Source organism: Mirounga leonina, unplaced genomic scaffold, assembly GCF_011800145.1.
Source record: "Mirounga leonina isolate KUSES-001 unplaced genomic scaffold, KU_Mleo_1.0 Mir_151, whole genome shotgun sequence".
Lineage (NCBI taxonomy): Eukaryota > Metazoa > Chordata > Mammalia > Carnivora > Phocidae > Mirounga > Mirounga leonina.
In genome coordinates this window covers 100,132,220-100,157,383 of record NW_023270377.1, presented here as the reverse complement: position 1 = coordinate 100,157,383, position 25,164 = coordinate 100,132,220, and the positions used below count along the sequence as shown (strand labels likewise).

The following is a 25,164-nucleotide window of genomic DNA, read 5'->3' as shown; positions in this document are numbered from 1 at the left end:
GCTCAGGACCCTGAGATCAAGACCTGAGCTGAGATCAAGAGTTGGACGCTTAACCGACTGAGTCATCCAGGTGCCCTAACTCAGCCTATCTTTTAATGACAGACTATTGGTCCCTGGTCTCCTGTTGACCTACAGCCTTTGGGTAAGGTGCTTGCTTGCTCTGATTGGATTCACTGTAGGAGGAAGGAGAGGGAGGTGTGCTACGGGCTCTCCACCTTGGAAGTAAGCGGCTGCCCCCTGGATAAAGGGACCTTCTAGGGGCGCCTGGGTGGCTCAGTTGGTTAAGCGACTGCCTTCGGCTCAGGTCATGATCCTGGAGTCCCGGGATCGAGTCCCGCATCGGGCTCCCTGCTCGGCGGGGAGTCTGCTTCTCCCTCTGACCCTCCCCCCTCTCATGTGCTCTCTCTCTATCTCATTCTCTCTCAAATAAATAAATAAAATCTTAAAAAAAAAAAATAAAGGGACCTTCTGGATGTCCTCTAGAAGAGGTAGCTCTCCTTGCCTTCATAATGAACCTCTCTCCATGATGCCATTTACTGGGTGGAGGAGAATGGTGTATGATCTGAGTAGGAAAGGGAAGGCTGTAAGGTCTGGACAGAGACCCGAGATAAAGTCCTCCATCTTTGGAAGGGACATGAGAGACCACTCAGCCAATCGGTCCATTCCCCACTTTTAAGGAGGCCCACATTCCAACCATCTCCCACTTTAAACATTTACCCAAACCCATATTCCCAGACCCTGCTGGAAGAGAGAGACTTAGTGTTCTTTAGTGCAATGCTTCACCCCCCTCACCATCTAGAATGTTCTCTTCCACGTGCAGTTCTCAGCTTAGCTAGTGGAGCATGGGAGGTGGATGGTAGAGGGTGGCCAGAGGAATTGAGGAAGGTAGGGTGGCAGGTAAGGACTCAGCTTCACTCTCTCGACAAATACTGAGATGCTAACAATAGCTAATATTTATTGTGCACTGCACTGTCAGAATCATCTAACTCCACAACCACCCCATAAAGTTAATATTGTTATTTCCCCTGTTTAATAAAGGGCAAGGAGATTGCACGAACTTGCTATTTTGCAGAGATACACCCATATTTACCTGGGTGGGGCTACATGATGTTCCACATCCTTCCATCTCTGATGTTCTAGATTCGAAATTCATCTATTATCTTCAACTCCTATTTTTTTCTATAGGGAATGCACTCTATAAACACATGTCCCTGAGAATGTAAATGGATATTAGACCCATAGTATTCATATTTCTTTCATTCAACAAACATTTATTGAGATCCTATGTTGTGCCAAACATCTTGTTGTGTGCTGGGGACACATAAATGTGGCCACTGCCCTTTGGGGTAAACATACTGTCTGATTTCTTTAGATCCAAACTGATTTTAGAGCTAGGAAATTTGCTAACTTGTGCTTTTTCCATATTATATATTTTAAAGAACAAATAATTAAGTAAAATATAAATATTTTTAAAAAGATTTTGTTTATATATTTGAGCAGGCAAGAGAGCACAAGCAGGGGAAGGGGCAGAGGGAGAGAGAGAAGCAGACTCCCCGCTGAGCGTGGAGCCCGATGCGGGGATCGATCCCAGGACCCCGGGATCATGACCTGAGCCAGAGGCAGAGGATTCACTGGCTGCACCACCCAGGCGCCTCTAAATAACATTATGTGACACTTAGAAACCCCAAATCTGAACATTTAAGTAAAAAGTAAAGAAATATAAAACTGTAAAATTTCTACTTCCATTGATTTTTTTTCATGTGGTAGCGAGAAGAGTGGATTTGGAATCAGGCAGCCCGGGTTCCGCCCAGACCTGGCTCTTCTGTTAATTGGGCAAGTCCATGAACCTCTCTGGGCCTCAGTTTCCCCATATATGTCACGATAATAACAGCCAGTCTGTGTGCCTCAGGACATTGAGGATCATTGAGAAAATGCTTCACAAACTTAAAGCCCTAAAAAAGGAAGCAATTATAATTACTTGTAAAATGGAGCAACGGTAGTGAATTATCCTCCGGTTCTATGGTTTTCTATTTCTCTGCTTTAGAGAGAGAGCTGAGATAATCTGAGTAAACACAAGAGAGAAGAAGCTGGCAGGTCTTGAGAGACCACTGTTTAACCCTGAGCTCCTCACTCATGCAGCCAACCTTCGACTATATCCACAATCCCTGGAGAACCGGGCTAACTAATCCCATAAGGAAGCCCCCAAACTTCATGGGGTCAGGGATTCCACTGAAGAAAATTTTCCTGTGGGATTGATCATGGAAGACAATGCATAGAAGGTTTCCTTGCCTTTTCCCATCTAAAGGTGGTCTGAAAAAAAGGAAGAAAAGCACAGACAGTATTCGACCTTTGAAGCTGGTTTGTTTCCTGGTGGAAATCGTCGGCCACAGTGTATTTGGGAAGCAGATGAGGCCTTTCTTGCGGCATCCACCAGGTGGCGCCACATCCCCAACACAGTCGCACAATACTCCCCAGGGCTGTAAAATGACCCTTGGAAGGCAGGGAGAGAAAACAAAAGAAATTGGCCCTCTTTTTAGGTGGGGAACCGGAGATGGATGTAAATACATGCACTGACAGGAGCCCAGCTTCAAAGCCGTGTAACAAGCCCTGAGCAGCAGTGCTGGGCACCCAGGAAGGAAGGGGGAAGGCGTAGGTGGGGTTAGCCAGGGGCTCACTAATGGCAGGCTGGACGTGCAGAACGAAGCAGTCGACAAAGTGGTGTTGAATCTGGGTGTTGAGGGCAGGGAGTGCCTGGAGCACCAAGGCTGGGCCCCTCCCTCCTCTGTAGTGGCAGAGACTAGGTGCCTAGATGAAAGACTTAACCCCTACCTTAGAGGGGGGTGCAGTGCCAGAGAACCGGCGGCCAACGGGGGCCAGGGAAAGTCTGAACTGGGATGGGAAGGCCAGAAGGTGTTGGAACAGCACCTTAGGAACAGCAAGGGCCAAGGCTCAGGGTGTGCCCGAGCGGGCTGTGTTTGGGGAACTTCTGAGAGGCGAGAGTGTGGAGGAGGAATGCAGAGAGGAGAGTGGGGTTCTCAGTTCCAGAGAGATGTACGAAAATTACCAATTCGGAGGATAAACCAGAAACTGAAGAGCCTGGTTACCTACAGGGTGGGGATGAACGGGGTGGTAAGATGAGGAGGGACAGACCCTTCCCCGAGCATCTTTTTGTGTGGCTCTGGCTCTCAGAACCATGGTAATGTTCCGCAAACCCTGCGCATACCCTAAATATAAACAGATAATTAAACCCAACTAGGATGTGGGGGAACCACGGATGGAATATAAACAGGAACAGACGAGCCTAACTCTATCCCAAATGCATGGCGTAACCACATGAACAAGAGTGGAGGAAAAAAAATAAAAGCCTTACCTTCGGAAAACTGTATTTTAATTGAACTCTAATGCTAAAGACAAGAAGAAGGCAAATACTGTAATCTAGTTAAAACACGTGTTTCTCACAGGGAGATAGGTGAGCAATTCGGACATTCCTTCACGGATGTGCTAAAAGTGAACAAATAAACACACTGTAGATAATGAGAGTGGGGTTAATCACTGTGGGAGGAAAAAAAAGTTACAAAGGAGTTAAAAGGAAAGCTGAAACAAACTGGTGATTAGAATCAGAAGGGGCGCCTGGGTGGCTCAGTCGGTTAAGCGGCTGCCTTCGGCTCAGGTCATGATCCCAGGGTCCTGGGATGGAGCCCCACATCAGCCTCCTTGCTCAGTGGGGAGCCCACTTCTCCCTCTCCCTCTGCTACTCCCCTTGCTTGGCTCACTCTGTGTCAAATAAATAAATAAAGTCTTTTAAAAAAATCAGAAGTATCAGTATCAATTTTATGTTCTTGATGTATACAGGGGGAGAGAGAGAGAGAGACAGAGATATGGATGTGTGTATATGTGTGGGTTGGTAAAAATACATCGATTTCCCAGCTCTGTCCACTGAGAGAGCCCAGAAGCAGAGACCCCAGGAGCAATGAGCACCCAGGTATTAGTTTCTAAGCATCCTTCATAATAACATCAACAAAAGGGTTTCTAGAGAAATAGTTGACTCCAGAGCTGAGGCAGAGAAAATACAAGATGAACCTGTAATATTTTTTTATTTTTTAAGATTTATTTATTTATTTTGAGAGAGAGGGAAAGAGAGAGAGGGGTAGGGGGGCAGGGGTAGAGGGAGAGGGAGAGAGAAACTTAAGCAGACTCCACACAGCATAGAACCCGATGCCGGACTGGATCATGGGACCCTGTGATCATGACCTGAGCCGAAGGCAGACGCTTCACCAACTGAGCCACTTAGGCGCCCCTGGAATATCTTTTAATAAAGTAAGGAAGTACTTTGGAAAGGATGGGGGCATGCTGACAGGGCACAGAGTGAAGCTGAAGGAGTTCCCATTGGCCAAAGCTGGAACAATTTGAGCAACAGAATAAAGGATAGTGTTGTATTATAGCACATATAATAAACATCCATTATTCCATTCTGATAGAAATAAACACTGAATACTAACTAAATAAATAAACAAGTGAGGGAGAAGGGCGCTCATGGAAATCATCGATAGAAGATTATCAATGGCGCTATGACAATTTTAATTTCCGGTTTGGGATAATTGTGCCATAGTAGATGTGAACGTCAGGGAAAGCTGGATAAAATATCCATGGGACTCTCTGTATGAAGTTTGCAAGGTTTCCTTAAGTCTAAAATGATTTCAAAATAATTTTAAAAAATTACCGATGCCTAGGTCCCACCCTGTGAGGTAAGGGGCTCTCCTATTTTTGAGCTCTTGTTAATGCCAGGTATACTTTTCACACTTCCTAATTTACACTTTTCACACTTCCTAATTTTCACACTTCCCCCCATTGTGGGGGACAGCCCATGGTGAAGGGCGTAGCAGAGACTGCGTACCAGGAAATGGAAGTTCGGACATGTTCAGAGAGCCCCACTGTCAGAGAGGAGCTGAGATTTGTCTGCAACCAATCAGCACCAAGGCCAGGCTCTCCCCGCTTCCCCGAAGGGAGAGAAGAGGTTGTCAAAGAAAACTAGAGATGGAACATGGAGAAGCAATGGCCTGGAGCCCCGTTGTAAGCAATGTGGACTTTATCCTAGAGGCCAGGACTTCTCAACTCTGGCTGCACAGCAGATCCATCCAGGGAGCTTGAAAAACTGTTATTACCCGAGTCCTACCCCGGCTGGTCTGAGCTGGGTCTGAACTAGGGCTCAGGCTTCGTGTGTTTATGGTCTCCAAGTGCTTCTGACGCACAGCCAGGTTGAGATCTCTCTATCCAAGAAGAGCAGCATCATTTCCCAGAATAAAGCCTGGCCCTGGACGCCTGGGTGGCTCAGTCGGGGAAGCGTCTGCCTTCAGCTCAGGTCATGAGCCCAGGGTCCTGGGATTGAGCCCCGCATCGCTGAGTGGGGAGACTGCCTCTCCCCCTCCCTCTGTGATCTCTCTTGCTCTCTCTCTCTCAGATGAATAAATAGAATAAAGCCTGGCCCACCGTCCACCCCATGTCCCAGCCGTAGAGCACGGCCCTTACCCTGCAGATGCCTGGCTTAGGGTGGCGGGCAGGGGAGCTGTGTCCCAGGGGAGCCCTGCTTTGCACCTTTTTCCCTGATTCCAGCAGGAGCACCCACGTTTGTTGTCCTCTGCTGGTGTCACAAGATGCCTGACTCTGGGATGAGCCCGGCCAGCCCACCCTCACAAAAGGCTCTGGTGCCAGACGGCAGGAGTTCCGATTGCGGCATTCTGGTGCCAGCTTTCTCTCATGGTCTTCATTCCACCCCTGCTCCTATGGCCAGTTCTCCACATGGGCCCTTAAAGTGTGTTTAAAACAGAAAATAGCTCCTGTTACTCCCCTGCTCAAAACTCTCCAAGGACTCCCTGACTTAGGATGAAATCCCAAATCCAAAGTCCTGGCGGCAAGATCCTGCGTGGCCAGCCTCCTGGCCACCTCTGTGTTCCTTCCCTACCCCTTTCCCTGCAGCTCCCTCTGCTTTAGCTACCTGGGCCTTCTTCTCCCTAGTCCTCCCGCAGGCCACACGCACTTCCTCTGAGGGCCTCTGAACATGATGTCCCAGCTGCCTGGATGGCTCTGTCCCCAAATGACAGCCGGCTTGCTCCTTCCTGTGGTCAGGTCTCTCCTCAGGGATGCCTCCTCTGAATGGCTCTTGCAGCCAGTCCCTCTCCCCGTGCCATATGTTAGTCTTTCTCTGTAGCACTTCTCACACCCTGGTTTTCTATCACACATGTAAAGTCTGGTTTTTGTTGATGGTGTGTCCCCTTTGTCACAGGGCAGGCTTGGGGTAGTATCCCTTGCTGGACCTGGATCCAGGCCCAGCTCTTGGATGACCCTCAGTAACTCTTTTGAATTTTGTGCATATGTGTGTACATCTGTGTGTGTGTGTGTGTGTGTGTGTGCGCCATACCCCAGGCCACTCTGCCCTCCTCCACCTGGAGAACCACTATGTATCCAGTCATGGTGGCGTGAGCCTCTGGCCCCACAGCAGATGGACGTCCATCCAACAGCAGCCTGCAGGACACCGAGCTGGGGCAGTCAAAGGTCTTGGCTCCTTAGCGCTCATCAGGACCAGTCTCTGGGGCTGAGGAGGACTCCCCAGGGGGCTTGGCCTTATCCTGGGAGGAAAAAGGAGCCCCTGGAAGGCGAGTGTGACATTCTTGTTATGGGTGGGATGGGAGATACAAATTGTGAACTTCGAAGAGTAAAAGTAATGTGACCTCCTTGTGTCCCTTAAGCAGACGAGGCAGGACAAATTGGTAGCGTAAGAAAGGAGGAGGAGGCGGTGGGTCTGTTGTGGGTCGTTGTGGGTGACTCCAGAAAGAAGACTCTGGTGTCCCAGGCCGAGGCCGGCAGGGTCGCTGTCTCCCACTGCCCCTCCTGCCCAGCACAGCTGACCGAGCTGGAGTTCTGGGCGCCTGAAGAGTCCTTCCCTGATTCTGCCAGGCCTCGGGGTCGCACGGGCCTTGTGGGTTTTCACCAGCTTGAGGAACCCCCTGGCTTCTGGGATCCTCGGGATTCTCTGCCCAGGAGGATGTGAGGACTCAAAGAGCTGACCCATAACAGGGGGCCTGGCACGCGGCAGACTCCAGGGGAAAGGGACTGTCGTCCCCGTTCAGAAAGCCTGCCTCACACCTCGCACACGACTTCCACGTTAACCTCTGCCTCTCTGCCTCAGGCAGCCATCCCATCATTCATTCGCACAGCCTCTCTCACAAGACTGCTGGGCGTTGAACGCTGTTGGCAGATTCGGCAAATACAAATGTAGGATGCCCAGGTAAATACGAATTTCCGATAAACAATGAATTTTTTTTTTAGTGGAATATGTCCCCAATAGTGCATACATACCCTATTGGGATATATTTACAGTAAGTATTATTTGTTGGATATCCGAAATTCAGTTTCAGTTCAGATACAACACGGTTGTATCTGCCAACCCTAGTTTTGAGGGAAGCCATGGCGTCCCCCTGGTGCTGTTGGTGTCTCCCTCCCTCTCTCCACAGCGCATTCCCCAGAGGGATCTGGCCTGTAACTGAGTGATGAAAACCTCTGTTTCGCACATGGGCTGGGCTGGTCTTTGAGAACACCGAAGAAGTGACCCAGGCTCGCTTGTGTACCTATTATACTGACAACGAGGAAATGGTCATTAACAACACTTAATTGTCTAGTGCATGTGAATTGCCTCAAACACACCGTACCTAGGGTCCTGTCCCTGTCCCAAAAAAGAGTTTTGGTTTCATGATGGGAAACCAATCCCAGAAAAAAGACCAGAATCAATGAGTTAATGAAGAGCCCTTTCAAAACTGTGCAAATAGTCTGATATCAGCTGCTTAAATGTATGCACAGAAAAAGGGATGGAGGGAATACCTCCAAATATACTTGGATAATTATGGGTTGTTAGCCTATAACCCAAATGCCCTCAGTCTTCCCAGCTTGTGCAAATGAATGGGGTCCTGTTAACAAACACAATCAGAATGCCTGGTTTTCACTGCTGTGTTCAGAGAGACTCCTGACCCAATGGCAATGACCTTCTGCCTCAGGTGTTTCTGAGAGTTTCCAGAGGGATATTGTCCAGTTGCTTCCAAACCAGTCTGCAAGCTTGAGTCCCCCGTAGCATCCCCCTCCACTTCCAGTCCCTGCTCTCGAGTGTGGGCAGTCACCTAGATGCTTGGGGAGCCAGCGTCCTCATGAAGGCTGGGGTGCTCAGGGTCGAGGGGCTACTTCCATGCAGAGGTGAGAGAGCAGCCCCGCTCCGGACCCGCCTACCTCTGGCGCCCGCACTACACCACCCGCAGAAGGCCATCGGCACCAGCGCTGGGGCTCTCGGCGCGGTGCGTGGCTCGTAGCTTGCTCCAGAAATCTTGGTGCCAGCACCCAATCTTGCACCTAGGAGCTTCCAACACTGCCATCCTACGGGTGACATCTTATTTTTCAAAAGAAAAATGATCACTTACAAATGTATTCATCATCTACATTTCAATTTTATTCTCTAGAGAGTTTAATTCCAAAAACGACTGGAACGTCAATGGACACAGTGACTGGCAGAAAGCCAAAGAGAGGAACTGACCTCCTGGAGACTTTTATCCTAGAATCAGGTACGAGTTGAGAGCTTTGCCCCGCAGAATCTTCATCTCCTCCTGCACCTTTTCTCCTGACTTCTCCATTGGCTGTGCTTGTTCTTTGGCCTCTCTGCAGATCAGACACCCGACAGGGACACATTAGGGCACTTGGTGACAGCTCACCCACGTGCGCCGGATGCTGGCTCAGGATTGCAGGGATAGTGAAGCCTGGAGGACTTGTTTTATTTTATTTTTTTTAAGATTTTATTTATTTATCTGAGAGAGAGTGTGTTGAGCACAAGCAGGAGGAGGGGCAGAGGAAGAAGCAGATTCCCCACCGAGCAGGGAGCCCGACGCCGGGCTTGATCCCAGGACCCTGGGATCATGACCTGAGCTGAAGGCAGATGCTTAACCAACTGAGCCACCCAATGGCTCCTGGAGGACTTGTTTTATATGTTTTTATATAAGATTGATATCACATACATCTATTTTAAACCATACTTAGTGATAATTTAGTTACGAGTAAAAACACTTGGCTGGTAAGTGATTCAAACCTGGCTTCTGATGTCAGCTACACGAGTTTCTTAGCATGGCCAAGTCACCTCGGGGTCCTGGGATTGAGCCCCACATTGGGCTCCCTGCTCAGCCGGAATCTGCTTCTCCCTCTCTCTCTGCCTGCCGCTCTGCCTACTTGTGATCTCTCTCTCTCTCTGTGTCAAATAAATAAATAAAATCTTTAAAAAAATAAAAAAATAAAATGTTCCCTGATACATGTCATAAAAATATTAATTGGCATCATTTAATGGAAGCAACTTTAAATATATATATAGGTGATGTCTCCCTTTAAAGATGCTAATGGTTGAGTGATACTATGGAAATTGAAGAAGTGTTGAATGATGTGTCAGCAACTGAAGTCACTCTCGCAGTTTCTTGGACATTTTATTCCCTTTAGTGGGTCTTGAGGGGGCTGAGATCACCACCAGGGCAGCAAAGGATCTCTTGGGTTAATTATACAGCTGTCGGGGGCATCTGGGTGGTTCAGTCGTTAAGCATCTCCCTTTGGCTCAGATCATGATCCTAGGGTCCTGGTATCGAGCCCCGCATTGGGCTCCCTGCTTGGCGGGAAGCCTGCTTCTCCCCTCCCTCTGTCTGCCGCTCCCCCTGCTTGTGTTCCCTCTCTCACTGTGTCCCTCTCTGTCAAATAAATAAATAAAACTTAAAAAAAAATTATACAGCTGTCGAGGGAGAACATATGATTCTTTGCATCCATGAAAACAGAATTTTCCAAAGGCCAAATAGATAGTCTTCGTGGGAAATGAAACACCACTGATGTGTTCTTTCTGTTCTGTCCAAGTTCTGTGTGTGTATGCGTGTGACAGTGAGGATGCTGGTAGCTCCTGGCTGAGGCTGAAGGAGGTGAGAAAGGGACCAAGCAGGGACGGAGAAGACAAGACTGAGCATCGGATGATGCTTGATACGAACTGAAGAGAATTTCGGAACCAATGAACTTTCCAAAACCATCTAGGGGACATCAACCTGTTGGAATACTCCCCAGCCAAGAAAATAATTATGTTGATAATTTTGACATGTGAAAAAAATGTACATAAAATAATCTGAACCGAAAAATGGGTGAATTAAAAATGCCATGATATGTCTATTGAAAGTGGGTCAAATGTATTTGTATTTTGAAAAAATTAGAAGTGAATTTTTTTTTAAAGATTTTATTTATTTGACAGAGAGAGAGAGAGCGAGAGCAGGAACACAAGCAGGGGGAGCGGGAGAGGGAGAAGCAGGCTCTCCGCTGAGCAGGGAGCCTGATGTGGGACTCAATCCCAGGACCCTGGGATCATGACCTGAGCCGAAGGCAGACGCTTAACGACTGAGCCACCCAGGCGCCCGGAAGTGAATTTGATGTGCAGGAAATGCTTAGAGTTCACTGTTAGCTTATCTTCTAACTTCTCTTTCATTTAATAATAATTTGATAATCAAGTGGCATTCACTTGATATTTCTCCATTCATATGGTAAGCCACTGTTTCTCCAGGGGTAGGTTTTGAAATAGAAAAAAAGGTTTTTATTTAAAAGTCTCAGTCTATTGTTTGAAAACTGAAACAAGATGCAATGCAAAGTGCATCTATTTGTTAAGGTATATGAGAGTTTATGTGTTATGGAGTATAACATATTTTATTGGTAATTACCTGAGCAAAACAGAGGCTCACTGAAATTCTATTTAACATTTTTATTTCCTAAATTTTCTTTTCCTAGAAACTGCTGATCAGTTTTCTGAGAAGTACTGGTTGCTGTAGGCTTCTGAAACCATCACAAACAAGCCAAAGGAACCCCACACTACTTTAAGACATGTGGGGGGGAATTCATTTCAGAAAAGGAAGGAGCTCCCCAAACCACTCCAGACAAAGTGACGAGACAAACTGAGATATTTATAACATATCTAAGAAAGGGTAATTAGGGGCGCCTGGGTGGCTCAGTTGGTTAAGCGACTGCCTTCGGCTCAGGTCATGATCCTGGAGTCCCTGGATCGAGCCCTGCGTCGGGCTCCCTGCTCAGCAGAGAGCCTGCTTCTCCCTCTGCCCCTCACCCCACTCATGCTCTCTCTCCCACTCTCAAATAAATAAATAAAATTAAAAAAAAAAAGGAAACCAATTTTTTGAGGGATGATGACAATGTGTTTGCTTAGCTCTTTGGCCCCTGAGGGGAGAGGCGAAGGGAAGCATTCACGTTTGATGAGTACCCAGTTCACATCAAGCAACTGGCTCGATGTCCTTGCGCTGGTGTCTCATTTACCCCTCACACGGCCTGTGAGGGACACTGTATTTTCTGCATGGCATATATGAGGACACTGCGGCTCAGTTACTGAGGTGTAAGCAACTCGGCTGGAGACCTCACATGTCTTAAATGGTGGGGCTGAGACTCGGCCACAGGTCTCCTCTGGCTCCAGAGCCCGGGTTCCTGATACCGGACGAAACTCATTCAGTTATCAATAACAAACAGACACACCTCTGAAATTAGATGATAAGCAAATGGAAAAACTGGGTTCAGTTTTTAAATGTTTGCCTGCCAACCACACTTGAGAGAACGTAATTGTGCATAAAATAAGATAGATACACACCTCTCTCTTTTTTAAGCCTGAGATATTTAGATTTAGACGACAGGACAATTCTGTACTTCATGTAGGACAAATTCTATCAGAAGGCTGCCTCTTCCTAAGGCATTAAAGCATCCACTTACTTCTCCTTTTTGGTGTCCGTGTGGTCCAACATAGGGAATTCTGCTTCAATCATTTCTGGAGTCAGTATAACTTCTATATTCTGTTCGCAGAGCTCACTGAAAAGGAAGAAGAGGCTTAGCTGGAATGGGTTTTCCTTCCCAAAATAAAATGAGAACTATTGTGATCGTTTAAGAATTATGCAATTCTTGTGGCTTTCAATGTTAGTTCTGCCCATTTTGTTGAGCCTATGCTAAGAGAAGCATAAGGCTGATAAACTGCTTTCCACAAACAATGGCAGGAATCACAATAACCAGAGAGTAAAAAGCAATTTTTAAAGTGGGGTTATAGAATTTATATTCTTTTCAGGTGCACATCGTGTATTTACCAATGCTGACCGTATCTTGGACTGTAAAGAAAGCCTTACCCTTGGAAGCCGCAAAAGCTGTTCCAGTGCCCAGCGATTGAAAACTAATGATTGTTAAGCAGCCGCATGCATGCTGGTGCTTTGCAAGCATCAATTTCCCGCAAGTAGTTTCCTGTCTCTAAGGTGCGGATAAGAGCAAGACCTCATCACGGGGGGTAAATGAGACTGCATGCAAAGCCCTGTGCCCGACACGCAAGTAGTGCCTTGGTAAATGTTTGTTACAATTACCACCCTCGTCATCAGCATCAGCATTATCTCCTGTAACTGACAGCTCGCAGGAAATAGGTTCTATTATTCTCATTTCGAAGATGGGGAAACTGGGTCACGATGGTCCCCACATCAGTGCTGAGTGGGGGAGGGGTCAGCTAGGCCTTGGGCTGCTGGGCATCTCTGCATGGCCCCGCCAGACAGGACCTGTTCCTCCGAACCTCACGCAGCCGGGTACCATTCCTCCCTGCCTCCAGCATCCTCACTGGTGTCCTCGGGCAGTGGTTTCGATAGAAGGCGCTCCAACCTTCCTGGGAGAGGGGGGTGGTTCGGAGCTTCAGATGCTCAGGTATTGCCAAGTGTTACTGCGTGTGGGCAAGTCTTAGAACTGGATAGACAGCTCAGATATTTAGGATTTCACTAACTGATTATTTATATGGAAAAATGTTGAAATGCGCACAGTGACAGGAGACTCAAGGCTGTTGGATGCTCACCAGTAAAATGAAACGTAAGCACCTTGGTTTGGGGCCTAGAGTTTTTATGCCTCTCCAAATCCCACCCTCTTTCAAGTACTAACCCAAGCCCCCTGAGCACCACCTCTGCTCTCCCCTCCCTCGAGCTCCCTGAGCACCTACCCATCAGCGAATGCGAGGCCGCAGAGACCATCTACTCCCCACCACGAATTTGGCCTGCTATCCCCTAGTTAGGGCTCTGGGAGGGTGTTAGCCTTAACTCATTTGGTTTGCAGACCCGGGCACCGTGTGCTCTTCTGAAATCTCTCGCAGCGCCTAGGGCATTTTTGTAGAACAGACCGCATTAGAAACCAAAGGTGAAAAAGTACCGTTCAGCTGTTTCCAATCGGTCTTCTTCTGGCAGGGCGTCGAGAAGGGCAGGGACATTTTTAGGAAGCATGACTAAGTTGAAGGAATCACAGCTGTGGAAGAATCACACAGGCAGCCGAGGATAAAGGTTCACATTCGCAGTCTTGGGATCTTTACCCAATTTGCTAAAGCCCTCATACTTCCCCACTGGGGAGGCCGTTACTCTTCTGTCCCTCACTCCTGAAAACCCACTCCTGTTTCCCTACGGACAAAGGCAGGCGGTGTGACAGGTACCAGTCAAATCCTAGAGGATGTGGCCAAATAAGCCATTTTCAGAACTTTCAAGCTGGTAGTGTCTGATGTTATTTCTTGGGGGGCACAAGGCAGTATTTGGATAGTTCACTTTTCTTAATATTTCCCCCCCATCTTTACAGTCTTTCTTAGTTGTTCTATTCAAATTCAAACCTTCCTCCCCACCCCCTGATATATTATTTGGTATTATATATTTAGAGCTTTATATAAAAATTCCTGGGAATCGAGCACATTAAAAGAATTAAAATAGGGAGAAAAAATATTATTAGTTTAGAAATTGGCAGCAGACTTCTGTTTCAAGATGGTAGAACAAAGACGAACCATGAGAGACTATGGACTCTGAGAAACAAACTGAGGGTTCTAGAGGGGAGGGGGGGATGGGTTAGCCTGGTGATGGGTATTAAAGAGGGCATGTTCTGCATGGAACACTGGGTGTTATACGCAAACAATGAATCATGGAACACTGTATCAAAAACTAATGATGTAATATATGGTGATTAACATAACATAATAAAATAAAATTTAAAAAAAAGATGGTAGAACAAGCATTTGCTTTTTTTTGTCTCAACTACTTAAAAACTTTTATTTTTTTATTTTTTTAAAGATTTTATTTATTTAACAGAGAGAGACATAGCGAGAGCAGGAACACAAGCAGGGGGAGTGGGAGAGGGAGAAGCAGGCTTCCCGCAGAGCGGGAAGCCCGATGTGGGACTCGATCCCAGGACTCTGGGATCATGACCTGAGCCGAAGGCAGACGCTTAACGACTGAGCCACCCAGGCGCCCAAAAACTTTTATTTTTTTAAAATTTTTATTTATTTATTTTTAATTTTTTAGAGAGAGGGAGAGCATGAGCCGGGAGGGGCAGAGGGAGAGCAAGAGAGAGAATCTTAAGCAAGCTCCATGCTCAGAGCAGAGCTCCATCTCATGACCCTGAGATCATGACTTGAGTCAAAATCAAGAGTCGGACACTAAACCAACTGAGCCACCCAGGCGCCCCTACTTATAAACCTTTTAAAGGAATAAAAATTGAACACACAACAAGGAAGAAGAGGAGATAAAACAGACATGGATAAAAGTTTTCAACAGTTTTCTGGAATAAATTTTGGAAGCTGGGAAGAGTGTTGTCTCATGAAAAAGAGTACACAGTGACAGAGTGTAGATCACACAGGAAGGAAACCGACCTCCCCCCAGATCCTAGAAAGATTGTGAGCTGAGGGTGAGGCAGGAGGCAGATGTGGAAAAATAGGGGGGGTTAATTGAAGCCTCCTTGGCATGTGCACATATGTCTTTGATGGGGCGCCTGGGTGGCTGAGTTGGTTAAACACCGGCCTTCGGCTCAGGTCATGATCCCAGGGTCCTGGGATCGAGTCCCACGTCTGGCTCCCTGCTCAGTGGTGAGTCTGCTTGTCCCTTTTCCCTCTGCCCCTCCCCCCAGCTCGGGATCTCTCTCGCTTGCTCTCTCTCAAAAAAATAAATAAATTCTTGAAAAAAAGAAAGCATGTTATTGTTCTACCTATTCAAAAAAAAAAAAAGATTAAATCAATAACAGAGGAGAGGTAAAAACCCCAAATTGAAAGCAAATTGAAGCAAATAATATTTCACATGGATTCCATAATCATAGAAGGAAAAAGAAAGAAAAAAAGAAAGAAGGAAAGGAAGGGAGAGAGGAAGGAAAGAAAGAAAAAGGAAAAGAAAGCACTAATCCAAGAAACTTATAAATACAGTATTTGACTATCTAGTCATAGTTTGGGTGGGATGTGGGTACGGGGGGCATTGTAAATGAGCCTCAACTCTATTTATCATGCTTGTTTATTAACACGGTTATAGGTAAAGCAATTGTGAAACTACTTTGGACATTCTATGAAACTGAGTAATGAGTAAATGTGTTAGGAGCCAGGGAACTCACAGTGGCAGAAGGAACATACAAATACGGAATGGGGTCAAGTAGGCAATAGCTTTATGGATGTGGGCTGGAATTATAAGCATTGGTGTGAATTCATCATTTCTGAAATGTGTGTGTGTGTGTGAGTCTGGCTTGTCTGCTGAGGAGGCCAAGAAATAATCCCCCCAGTAGCAATGTGTCCTCCTAGCACCCAGGTTTTGGTTTTAATACCATTCCTCACTAAAGGGGACCTGGGTGCCACCACTCTGGGACTAGTCCTATTTATTGACTTCCTGACAAAGCACGCAGGTCCTACCTGACAAGCCCACTGCCACTTTAGAGCGCGGTGGTCAGGGGGGATTCCTGCCAAGCAGGGGTACTGAGAGGTGGAGAGCCCGGACCACTCCCCAGAGAGCAGGCTGGTCTGGGAAGACAGCCAGGCAGCAACCAAGCATTCTTCACGAGACCAAACTTATCCAAGTTTTAAATTCTGAGACCATGTTCCTCTTACTTTTGCGTGTGTGTGTGTTAATTTGTTCTTCTGAAATTGAAATGATGGAGACGGTAGATGGTTGTTGGGCACTTTGTTTTGCTTTCCTTTGTTTTAATGCTTTTCTTGGCAAAGCAAAACCCTGAAGGTCCTAAAAAGGTTCCCAAAATTCTTCTGGATAACACTATATGTTAATTCACTGAATTTACATAAAATAAAATAAATTCTTCTGGACATTTTGCCCGTCTATAAAATCTGAAAGTCGGGGTGCTACTGGATTAGATAATTTCTTCTTCTGTCGCTGCTGATTTGCAAGATTTTTAGGGAAGTCCTAGAGAGACTCAAGTTCTCACTGAATTTATTAAAGAGCAAAGAAGCCAAGTGAGCTGTTTCGATGATCAGGAATACAAAAATGACTTGGAATAAATAAATAGTAAATAGCTATATCGCATGGTTTGACAACAAACACATAATTCTCAGGGGCAAAGGAAACATCTCATAAGTAATAGGTAATTTATTCAAACAAAATGACTGCAAAGAGGAAGTATCCATCATTAATGGATTTGTAGGAACTTAAGAAAAATTACCATTATTATTTTGTAACTGCTTTTAAAAATAAAAACAGGGTCTAGAATCTTACATCCTGGAAGTCCATGATATGGAAATGTAGAATCCTCTCTTGATTTTATCATCTGTTATGCAATTACGGTTTATTTTGAAACGAATTGGCCCAACAGAGCACTCAGGCACAGAAGTGGAAAGTAACAACTCACAGCTGGAGAGTTTTCTTTAATTCATGTAGAATTCATGTTTAATTCATGGTTAATTCAAGCCGAAGGTAACTGCATGCTGCCAGCTTTTTGAAAGAACAGCCTCAGGAGATTTTTCCAAGGACATTGCTTTGGAAAAAAAAAAAAAGGACTTGTCCCCCCTTAATTCTTGAGACCTGTGCATGTTACATGCTGACAGCTGGTGGCCACTTTTCGCCATTTATCCTTTTGTCATTTTGTTTATTCAGTCTCCGGACTGTACCCCACAGCCAGCTACGCCTGGTTTACCAAGTACGGGGGTGGGGGGGATGGGGTGGGGGGTGGGGAGTGAAGCACCCTCATCCCCACAGCGAAGGCAGGCGGGTGGCAGACTATCGCCATCTGGTGGCAGCAGAATCACCCCAAGGTTTAGTGGCTGGGGGTTGGGGGGCAGAAGGGCAGGTAGTTATTAAGGATGGTGCGAGACGCCTCACATCATCATGTCCCTCTGATCCTCACAACAGCCCGGTGGGGACGCCATCGCTGTCCCTGCTTTGCAGACCAGAAAGGTATTGTTCAACAGGCTTCAGTAATAAGTAACTCGCCCAAGGACACGGAGCCGGTGTCTCAGTTCATGAGGAACAGGGGCGGTCTCCAAGGCCCCCCAAGATGTTCATTCTCTCTACAGTTCCACTGTCTCCCCTGATTCTGGAGCTTTCAGATTTTAGAAATACACTCAAGTGAAGAGCAAAGAGGCTGAGCTTCTTCTAGATGGCTCCAGGAGGGATGAAGCATGGATGAACCCACAGAAAAGGAACTCGTATTTTTTTGGAGCTCCTACCAGGTCCCAAACCCCAGGTTGGGGTGCTTTTTGCTTGTCTCCTGTTAAATGTCCAGGCAGAGGACAGCAGCTGGGAGGGCTAAGGAAATAGCCCGAAAGGGAGGGCCTGTGGCAACGCCTAGGGAAGGGAGGCTGAATGTTGCTTAATTCAGGAGGAGCTTTTCCTCTGGCAACGAAGGAAGAAGTACAATTCAGTGTTCTAAAGTCACAAACTGGCTTTCAGCGATCCCTTCAAATGTCTGGGGAGGGTGGGTAGATAGTGTAGACAGGGTCACGGCACATCCAGTGAGCTTTCTTACTCCTACTAAAGTGAAAATGTCCATCCCCTTGTTTTAATGGACAAGAGGACTGGGAGAAGAGGCGGAGGAGTGTGGCTGATGTCACACAGCTCCCGCAGGCCAGGGGGGCACTCTGGGGAGGGAGGGGCTTGAGTTCCTGCCTCAGAGGACCCAGGAGAAGCGGGGGGATGGTATAGAGCTCACCTACTGATCCCACATAGTGGCAGAGCTCAGGTTTCCTTGGGGGTGGGCCTCATTTTGGATCAAAGGACTTGAAGGAAAGGTGACTGCTGATGGCCATTGTTTTGGAAATGAGTCACATCCACTCGCCAATAACCTATTTAACGATGTTTGTAAGGACAACCGACTGACTAAAGAAGCAAATTCTGAGGCTTAGGAGTGGATTTCTGACCAGCCAGAGTCCTAAAGAAAAGGCATCAGACTCCTTGTTTGAGATCTTAGGGCTCTGAAGAGGTGCTAAATGAGCAAACTAGCAAAAATGTGTTTACTCTAGATTTCTTCTTTCTTTGGTCCAACAATATGCTCATCTGCCTGTTCTGTTTCTGCAGCTGAGCTCCGTCTGTGTAGGATGGTAGCCGTGGGGCCTTGCAGACAACGCTAGGCTGCCGCACAGAGAGAAGTAGCTCCACTGGAGTTGTATATGAAGGGCGCAGAAGGCTAATTTTGGCAATTCAAGAATGTTAAAAATTGACCATGAATATTTCAGCTGAATTATATGGATTGGTTGTCCACGTTTATTGAAATATGGACAATCAGCCACTTGTGATACTAATTTTTTTAAGAAGTATATCTCAAGATAATTCAAAATATGGGGCACCTGGGTGGCTCCGTTGGTTAAGCGTCTGCCTTCGGCTCAGGTCATGATCCCAGGGTCCTGGGATCGAGCCCCACATCAGGCTCCCTGCTCAGTGGGGAGTCTGCTTCTCCCTCTCCTGCTACCCCTCCCCCCCACTCATGTGTTCTCTCGCACATGTGCTCTCTCTCTCTCTCAAATAAATAAAAAATTAAAAAAAGGACAATTCAAAATATGTGAATCAGTGATACATCATCATACTTCTCTACCTAGCAAACTTCCCTAAAATCCTAAAAGTAGGATTTGACACAATATTGGCGGTCACCTTTGAGGGTCACAGCCTCTGTAATCTGTGGGGCAAACCTACCTCTGGGAGACGAATAGATGAGCTATGGCATACCTCTGTGTTGTCTCTGTCTTCGAGGTTTCGGGCAGGGATGAGAGAGTCAGGGGCTGGAACTTCTTCCAGTGCATTATCCCAGGAATAATGTCCTGCAGTGAAAGCCAGGTACGGGGTCCCACATGTAAGGGAACTGTTTGGTGAGGTCAAGTCTAGGAAGGACTTCCATTTCATTCAACTGGCTTTTTGGCAATCTTCAAAGTTTAGCTCCAAAGTGTATAATTCCATTAAGTTCGACTGAATTTTTCTGAGGCTAAAAGACAACTTCTCTAGCAGAAGACATCAAACAATTCCATAGGGAACTAAAGTAGGGACGAAGGAGAGATTTTCTTCCCCCTGATTCATCAGGCACACAAGAAACTAGGCCTGTGATGGAGGACAGATCGGGCCTTACAATCTGTTTTGTGAATGTGACGCTAAAGCGACATTCAAAGCGGCGTTCGCACATCAGATGGCATTCCTGGCAGAGCCGAGTGCCTGCAAATGCACAGACATGCGAGGGAGGGCGCTGTCAGGGGACACCAGCTGGGCTGAGTGTGGGGCCAGACAGGGACTGGTGGGAAGTGAGTCTGGACAGGCAGGCAGGGCACAAAGGTCCTGTGGGCCAAGCTGATGAGCTTGGAGCCTCTCCCTTGAGCCGCGGGAACCACTGAGGGTTTTTAAACTGGAAAACAATGAGACCCGATTTGTGCCGAGGGAAGGCTTTCAGGGAGGGCCCACTGCACAGTGGTGGCCCATGGGGTGAAGTCAAGATTCGCCTGCTGTGTGGGGCAGACTGGGGGATCCGGTGATGGGTAGAAATGGGGAAAGAAGGAGAGGGAGGGATCCCAGGGACATGGTCCCTGCACAAGAACACGTAGATCACAAAGGCAAGTGGGTAGCCCAGGAAGAGGAGGTGGTGTGAGGTGTGGTCGGCAGAAGCAGGGCAGAGATAATGATCCGTTAGGGACTTAGTGAGTTTTCAGGGCCTGAGGGCCACCTCCAAGAAATGACTCTGGCCATTCAGGTCAGGTCGGTTATCTCAGGGGAGAAGGAATTCTCTGGAACCTCTCCCGTACTGTGCACCTCGTCCATTCTGATATACACTTGTTGGAGTCGAACAAAGAGGAGGTGAGATCATGGGGTTTCGCCTGGCATGTGATCATTTTTGTCCATGGTGGAAATGGGACTAAAAGGAGTATTAGGCACAGCTTTCGAGTGCAAAAGAGAGTAAGAAGGTTGAAAGAAGGGCCACATGCAGCCTGCGTGGTGGGGTACGGACAAGACAAGGGCAGAGCCGAGGCCGGCGGTATGAGAAGGTACGATTCCCTCAACCCCAGCTGTGCCCCTCCATCCTTGTCCCCCTGCCCTTCCCCGCAGCCCCAGTGCCAGCTCCGCCGGCGAACCTGCCGCTGCCATTACCGTGTGATGGAGAAATTGCTTTTGGGTGAGAGGAATGCTGGACCCCCTGTGGGACTCCCTGATGAACTTGTACTTGGGGTGAGGGCACAGATGGTAATCTATCAGGGTTTCTGCGTAGGTCAGAGGGTGCTTCACAGCAAATAGTCCTGGGTTGGGATTCTGCAGAAGAGAGAGAGAGAAGGAAAAAAAAATCCTCTTTTGTTTACTGGTTTGTAAGCCAGGCCAGGAGGGCGACAGCCAATGTCACCCATGGCTCCGGCTAGCACTAACACTCTGGGTCCCCGTCAGCTCGTCTGGGAAAGAGAAGCCGCTGAAGAGAGTGTTCTTCAAACTGGCAGTCACAGTCATTCATAAAAGTCACTCTTCTGGGGGCGCCTGGGTGGCTCAGTTGTTAAGCGTCTGCCTTCGGCTCAGGTCATGATCCCAGGGTCCTGGGATCGAGCCCCGCATCGGGCTCCCTGCTCCGCGGGAAGCCTGCTTCTCCCTCTCCCGCTCCCCCCGCTTGTGTTCCCTCTCTTGCTGTGTCTCTCTCTGTCAAATAAATAAAATCTTAAAAAAAAAAAAAAAAGGTCACTCTTCTGGTTTAAGAGTTTCAGTACACGCCATGTGGATTTACTAAGTTCTCGTGGATAGAAGTACCACTGAAAGCAGGGCTTAAAACCTCTTCAAGTTCTGTATTTATGTCTACATTTGATGGATTAGGGGAATCTATTAAATAAGCAAACTAGTTTTAAAAAGCAAATAAGCGCCTGGTTTTGAAAACAAAAATAGCTTCTTAAAAACTACTTTACCGACAAGATGAAGAAAAGGGTGACATTTGATAGACAGGAAATGCCAACATTTAATATTGTTTTGGTAATGTTTTTAATTCAGGAAGGTCCATTTGGATGCAGTATCTGGTTTTAAGGGAGACTGTTTTTTCCTAACTTTCCAACAGAACTGATAGAGGCCCAGAGCTACTACATCAAAACACAAAAATAGAGAGCCTTTTAATGTCCCTTCTGGGGTTAGTCCAGCAAACCCCACTCTTGTCCCACACAACAACGGAGCTTCCGCCCCTCACCGCTGTTTCATATCAGATGTTTAAGAAGCACTAAGTTGGAGTTTTGTTCTTTTTGTTCATTCGTATGATTTTTTTTTTTTTTTTACAAAACAACAAAACTCCACATGACTTATAGAAACCCCATCTCCCTGCCAAGAAACAAATGTCTCCCACAACGAAGAAAATGCAGCTCGATGTGGGGGGAGGAGCACTACAGCACCCAGATGCCGGGAGTGGGAGAGCCCCGAATCAAGTGTGGTCCCGTCAAGAACGCTGTGAGAGTGTCCGCTGTTGGTGCAGAGGCTGACCTGCGGCTAGAGCCAGGGAGCAAGATGGGGAGGGGGCCCTTGCCTGGACTTGAGGATACAAAGGAAGGCAGAGGGCAGGGAGAGGAGGATGCCCACTGACCAAGTCTGCATCGCCCACAGCAATGGAGAAACAAGCAAAGCCCTCAGGGAGCACTTGCAGTTGGAGGAAGAGTTAGGGTACACATCCACATATATATGTTTGACAGCAGCCGATTCTTTTCGGGTTCCTCAAAGCACTGCGTGGAGGTGGGGACAGAGACAGAAGAGAATGTAAACATTGCATTCTACCCCCTGGAGCTCAAGGGAAGACCCCTTGCTCAGATGGGGGCTGGAGGGTGGGAAGGGAACCAGGTGAAAGGTGGGGGCCCTAGGGGGACAAAGCAGGGGAGGTCTGAGAACATACAGGATGGTGGGTGAGGAGGAAGGAGGGCAAGGAGAGAGGTGGCGGGGGACGTAGGGGACATTTCCCATTCCAGTGTATTATGGAAGGAGAACCCAAGGACAGAAGACAGAGTGAGCACTCCCATCCTCCCTGGGGCGACCAGGTCCTCTGCATAATTACACCACAGAGATGCCCAGAAGTAGAGCAACGAGAATTTTGGCCACCCCCAGCCAGGAAGTGGGGGAGACTGGCAGGACTGAAGAAGTGAAAAAGGAGCACAACTCCACTTCCTGGGTAAGGGGAGTGACTGGAGTGTAACAATCTGATACCTGTTGACTCCCACTGCCAGGAGTCCCCCACTCCCCCAAGTGATGAAAGGCCAATCAGGAATGTGCCTGGGAAGGGACTCCAGAGGGAACGGGGGAGGAGTGACCTAGACTCCAGCTGGGCTGAGTCTCCCTGAGACTAAGAGACGGTGTGATGGGGGAGAGGCTGGCTGCACCCAAGTCTGGTGGTGATGGGGGCAAGATGCACAACACCGGAGAGGGGAAGTTAGTTGCGTGGCCTTCAGGAGTATCCCCTATACTGAGGGTGTGTGAAGTTGCTGTGTGGCCAACTCTCTCGATCTGCCTTGGGCCAAGCATACTGAATGAAATATTTTTGGAAATGTCAATATCACTGTCTTTAGTAGTTGTCATACTTCAGATTCCCCTGGGTAGCCATGGCTACCAGAGTACGTGGTCTGAGTGGTCATTCCATAATGATTTTAATTTTCCTCAAACTAATGCATGCATGTGGTAGCGACTCACTCAGGCTGGAAGGATATGATGAAAAGCAATGGGACTCCTGAAGACACTTCTTGTCCCCAGGCCCATATCCCAGAGGCTGTTTCTTTCCATTATTTCTGAGTTTTGTGTCTCTGATGGTCACTACTCTAGACATTATGCTTATTCTTCCAATTCTCTATTGTCAACCTCAGACAGACAGTATCCATTGACTCATTCCTATGCAAGATAAGGATTTTGCTCATGTACACAAATGCTCCTTCCAAACTTCCTCCTTCCAATTTTGAAAATCACATTGTTATTTTTAGTTCTGCTGTGAGTTATCTTTGTGACTTGAAATGATGCACTATGCACTACTACCCCTATTTCTTATTTCATCATCTTTAGGTGTGTATTTCAACTCCCCACTCCTGTGAAATGAAAACATGACCATTCCTAGGCTTTCTTGTACCTTTCCTCCTCTCTTCCACAGTTTTGCTTTTATGTTATGGAGATTGTTAACATTTGCATTCTGGAACCACAACCAAGACCTCATGCTTTGTTCACAAGTTGTCTTTGAAAGTTGGAAACTAGTAAAGAGCTTTTATTTTATCTTAACTGTGTAAATATATGTCTTTCTCAGGCCAAGTAGAGGCTCAGATTAGTTTTCTGTAAAGGTTCAATATCGGGTCACTGATAGAGAAGAGTTTTAGTAGCAAGGCTAAATGGATTCTATTTTTTCTTTTATTTGCCATTAACTCTTTTTTGTTTGTTTGTTTGTTTGTTTAGAGGGGCAGAGGGAGAGGGAGAGAGAGCATCTTAGGCAGGCTCCATGCCCAGCATGGAGCACAGTGCGGGGCTCGATCTCACAACCCTGAGATTATGACCTAAGCCGAAATCAAGAGTTGGACACTTGACCAATAGAGCCACCCCAGGCCCCCCTGCGATTAACTCTTAAAAATCACATCAAATTTTAGTTTGGTTTAGTTAGTATTGATTTTTAGTTGATTCCCCTCCCCCAAGAGTTTATAATGGCCTTTCTTTTTTTGCTTGGATGATGTACCTTTATAAAATCCTTGAATGTGTCAAGGATTTATATTGTCTTCAATAAGCTATACTTCACAATGTTAAAAAAAAAAAAATCCTTGAATATTTCCATCCTCTCAACTGCACTGTTAGTGTGTGGAGTCTACCCTTCCCCTCTATATTTCTCTCCCAGAGCGCTTTACCTTTCCTCCTCCAGGCTGAATGCACGAATATCATTCCAAGACTTTGCTATAATGCTTCACCAGTTGTGACATGTATTTCTTTCCTTTTTTCTTTTTCTTTTCTTTTCTTAGGGTTTCCAAATTCCTCCTTTTCTATATAGACAATAATTTTGTTTGTGAATAAAGATAGTTTTGTTTCTTCTTTTCAAATCTGGATGCCTTTTATTTCTTTTTCTTGCCTTGTTACACTGTCTATAGTTACAATTTTAAAAGAATTAGTAAGGGCAGACATCTTTGCCTTATTCCTGATTTTAGGGGGAAAGCATTCAGTCGATTACCATTCAGTATGATGTTAGCTCCAGGTTTGTTTGCTTGTTTGATGTTAAATACATTTATTGTGAACTAAAAATATGGAATGTGGGATGCCTGGGCGGCTCAGTCGGTTAAACAGCTGCCTTCGGCTCAGGTCATGATTGAGTCCTGCATCAGGTTCCCTGCTCAGCGGGGAGCCTGCTTCTCCCTTTGCCCCTCCCCCTGCTTGTGCACACACATTCTCTCTCCCTCTCTCTTTTTTCTATCTCTCTGGCAAATAAATAAATAAAATCTTTAAAAAAAATAAAATATGGAATGGTTCACAAATTTGTGTGTCATCCTTGTGCTGGAGCCATGCAATCATCTCTGTATCATTCCACTTTTAGTATATGTGCTGCTGAAGTGAGCACAGCTCCAGGTTTTTAATAGATGCTCTTTATCAGGTCAAGAAATTTCCCTTCTGTATCTCAATTGCTGAGAGCATTTATCAGGAATGACAGATTACTTCTCTGCACCTATTGAGATGATCATATGTTTTTTCTTTTAAGTCTGTTAATGTGGTAAAGTACACTGAATTTTGAATGTTAAACTAATCTTGTGTTCCTGGCATAAGTTCCTATATCCTCATGATACATTATTTTTGTATGATGAATATAATTTGTTAATATCTACCTATCTATCTATCTATCTATATCTATCTATCTATCTATCTATCTATCTATCTATCTATCTATCTATCT

The 25,164-nt window shown here is 46.6% G+C and overlaps 1 protein-coding gene and 1 non-coding gene across 2 annotated transcripts in view; both read right to left on the bottom strand.

Annotated features, from left to right (window-relative positions):
• Positions 1-8,585: 8,585 nt before the first annotated feature.
• CFAP221 (cilia and flagella associated protein 221) overlaps positions 8,586-25,164 on the bottom strand; it is an 86,433-nt gene continuing 69,854 nt past the window's right edge. The window contains exons 19-23 of the mRNA XM_035006548.1: positions 20,409-20,567; positions 19,008-19,099; positions 13,261-13,353; positions 11,809-11,904; positions 8,586-8,694 (exon numbers count right to left, since the gene is read on the bottom strand). Of these exons, the coding sequence (XP_034862439.1) occupies positions 8,586-8,694; positions 11,809-11,904; positions 13,261-13,353; positions 19,008-19,099; positions 20,409-20,567 (549 nt within the window). The remainder of the gene's footprint in view (positions 8,695-11,808; positions 11,905-13,260; positions 13,354-19,007; positions 19,100-20,408; positions 20,568-25,164) is intronic.
• On the bottom strand, positions 24,729-24,834 carry LOC118012709. Its single transcript, XR_004679780.1, has one exon. It is a non-coding gene; the product is annotated as a U6 spliceosomal RNA (small nuclear RNA).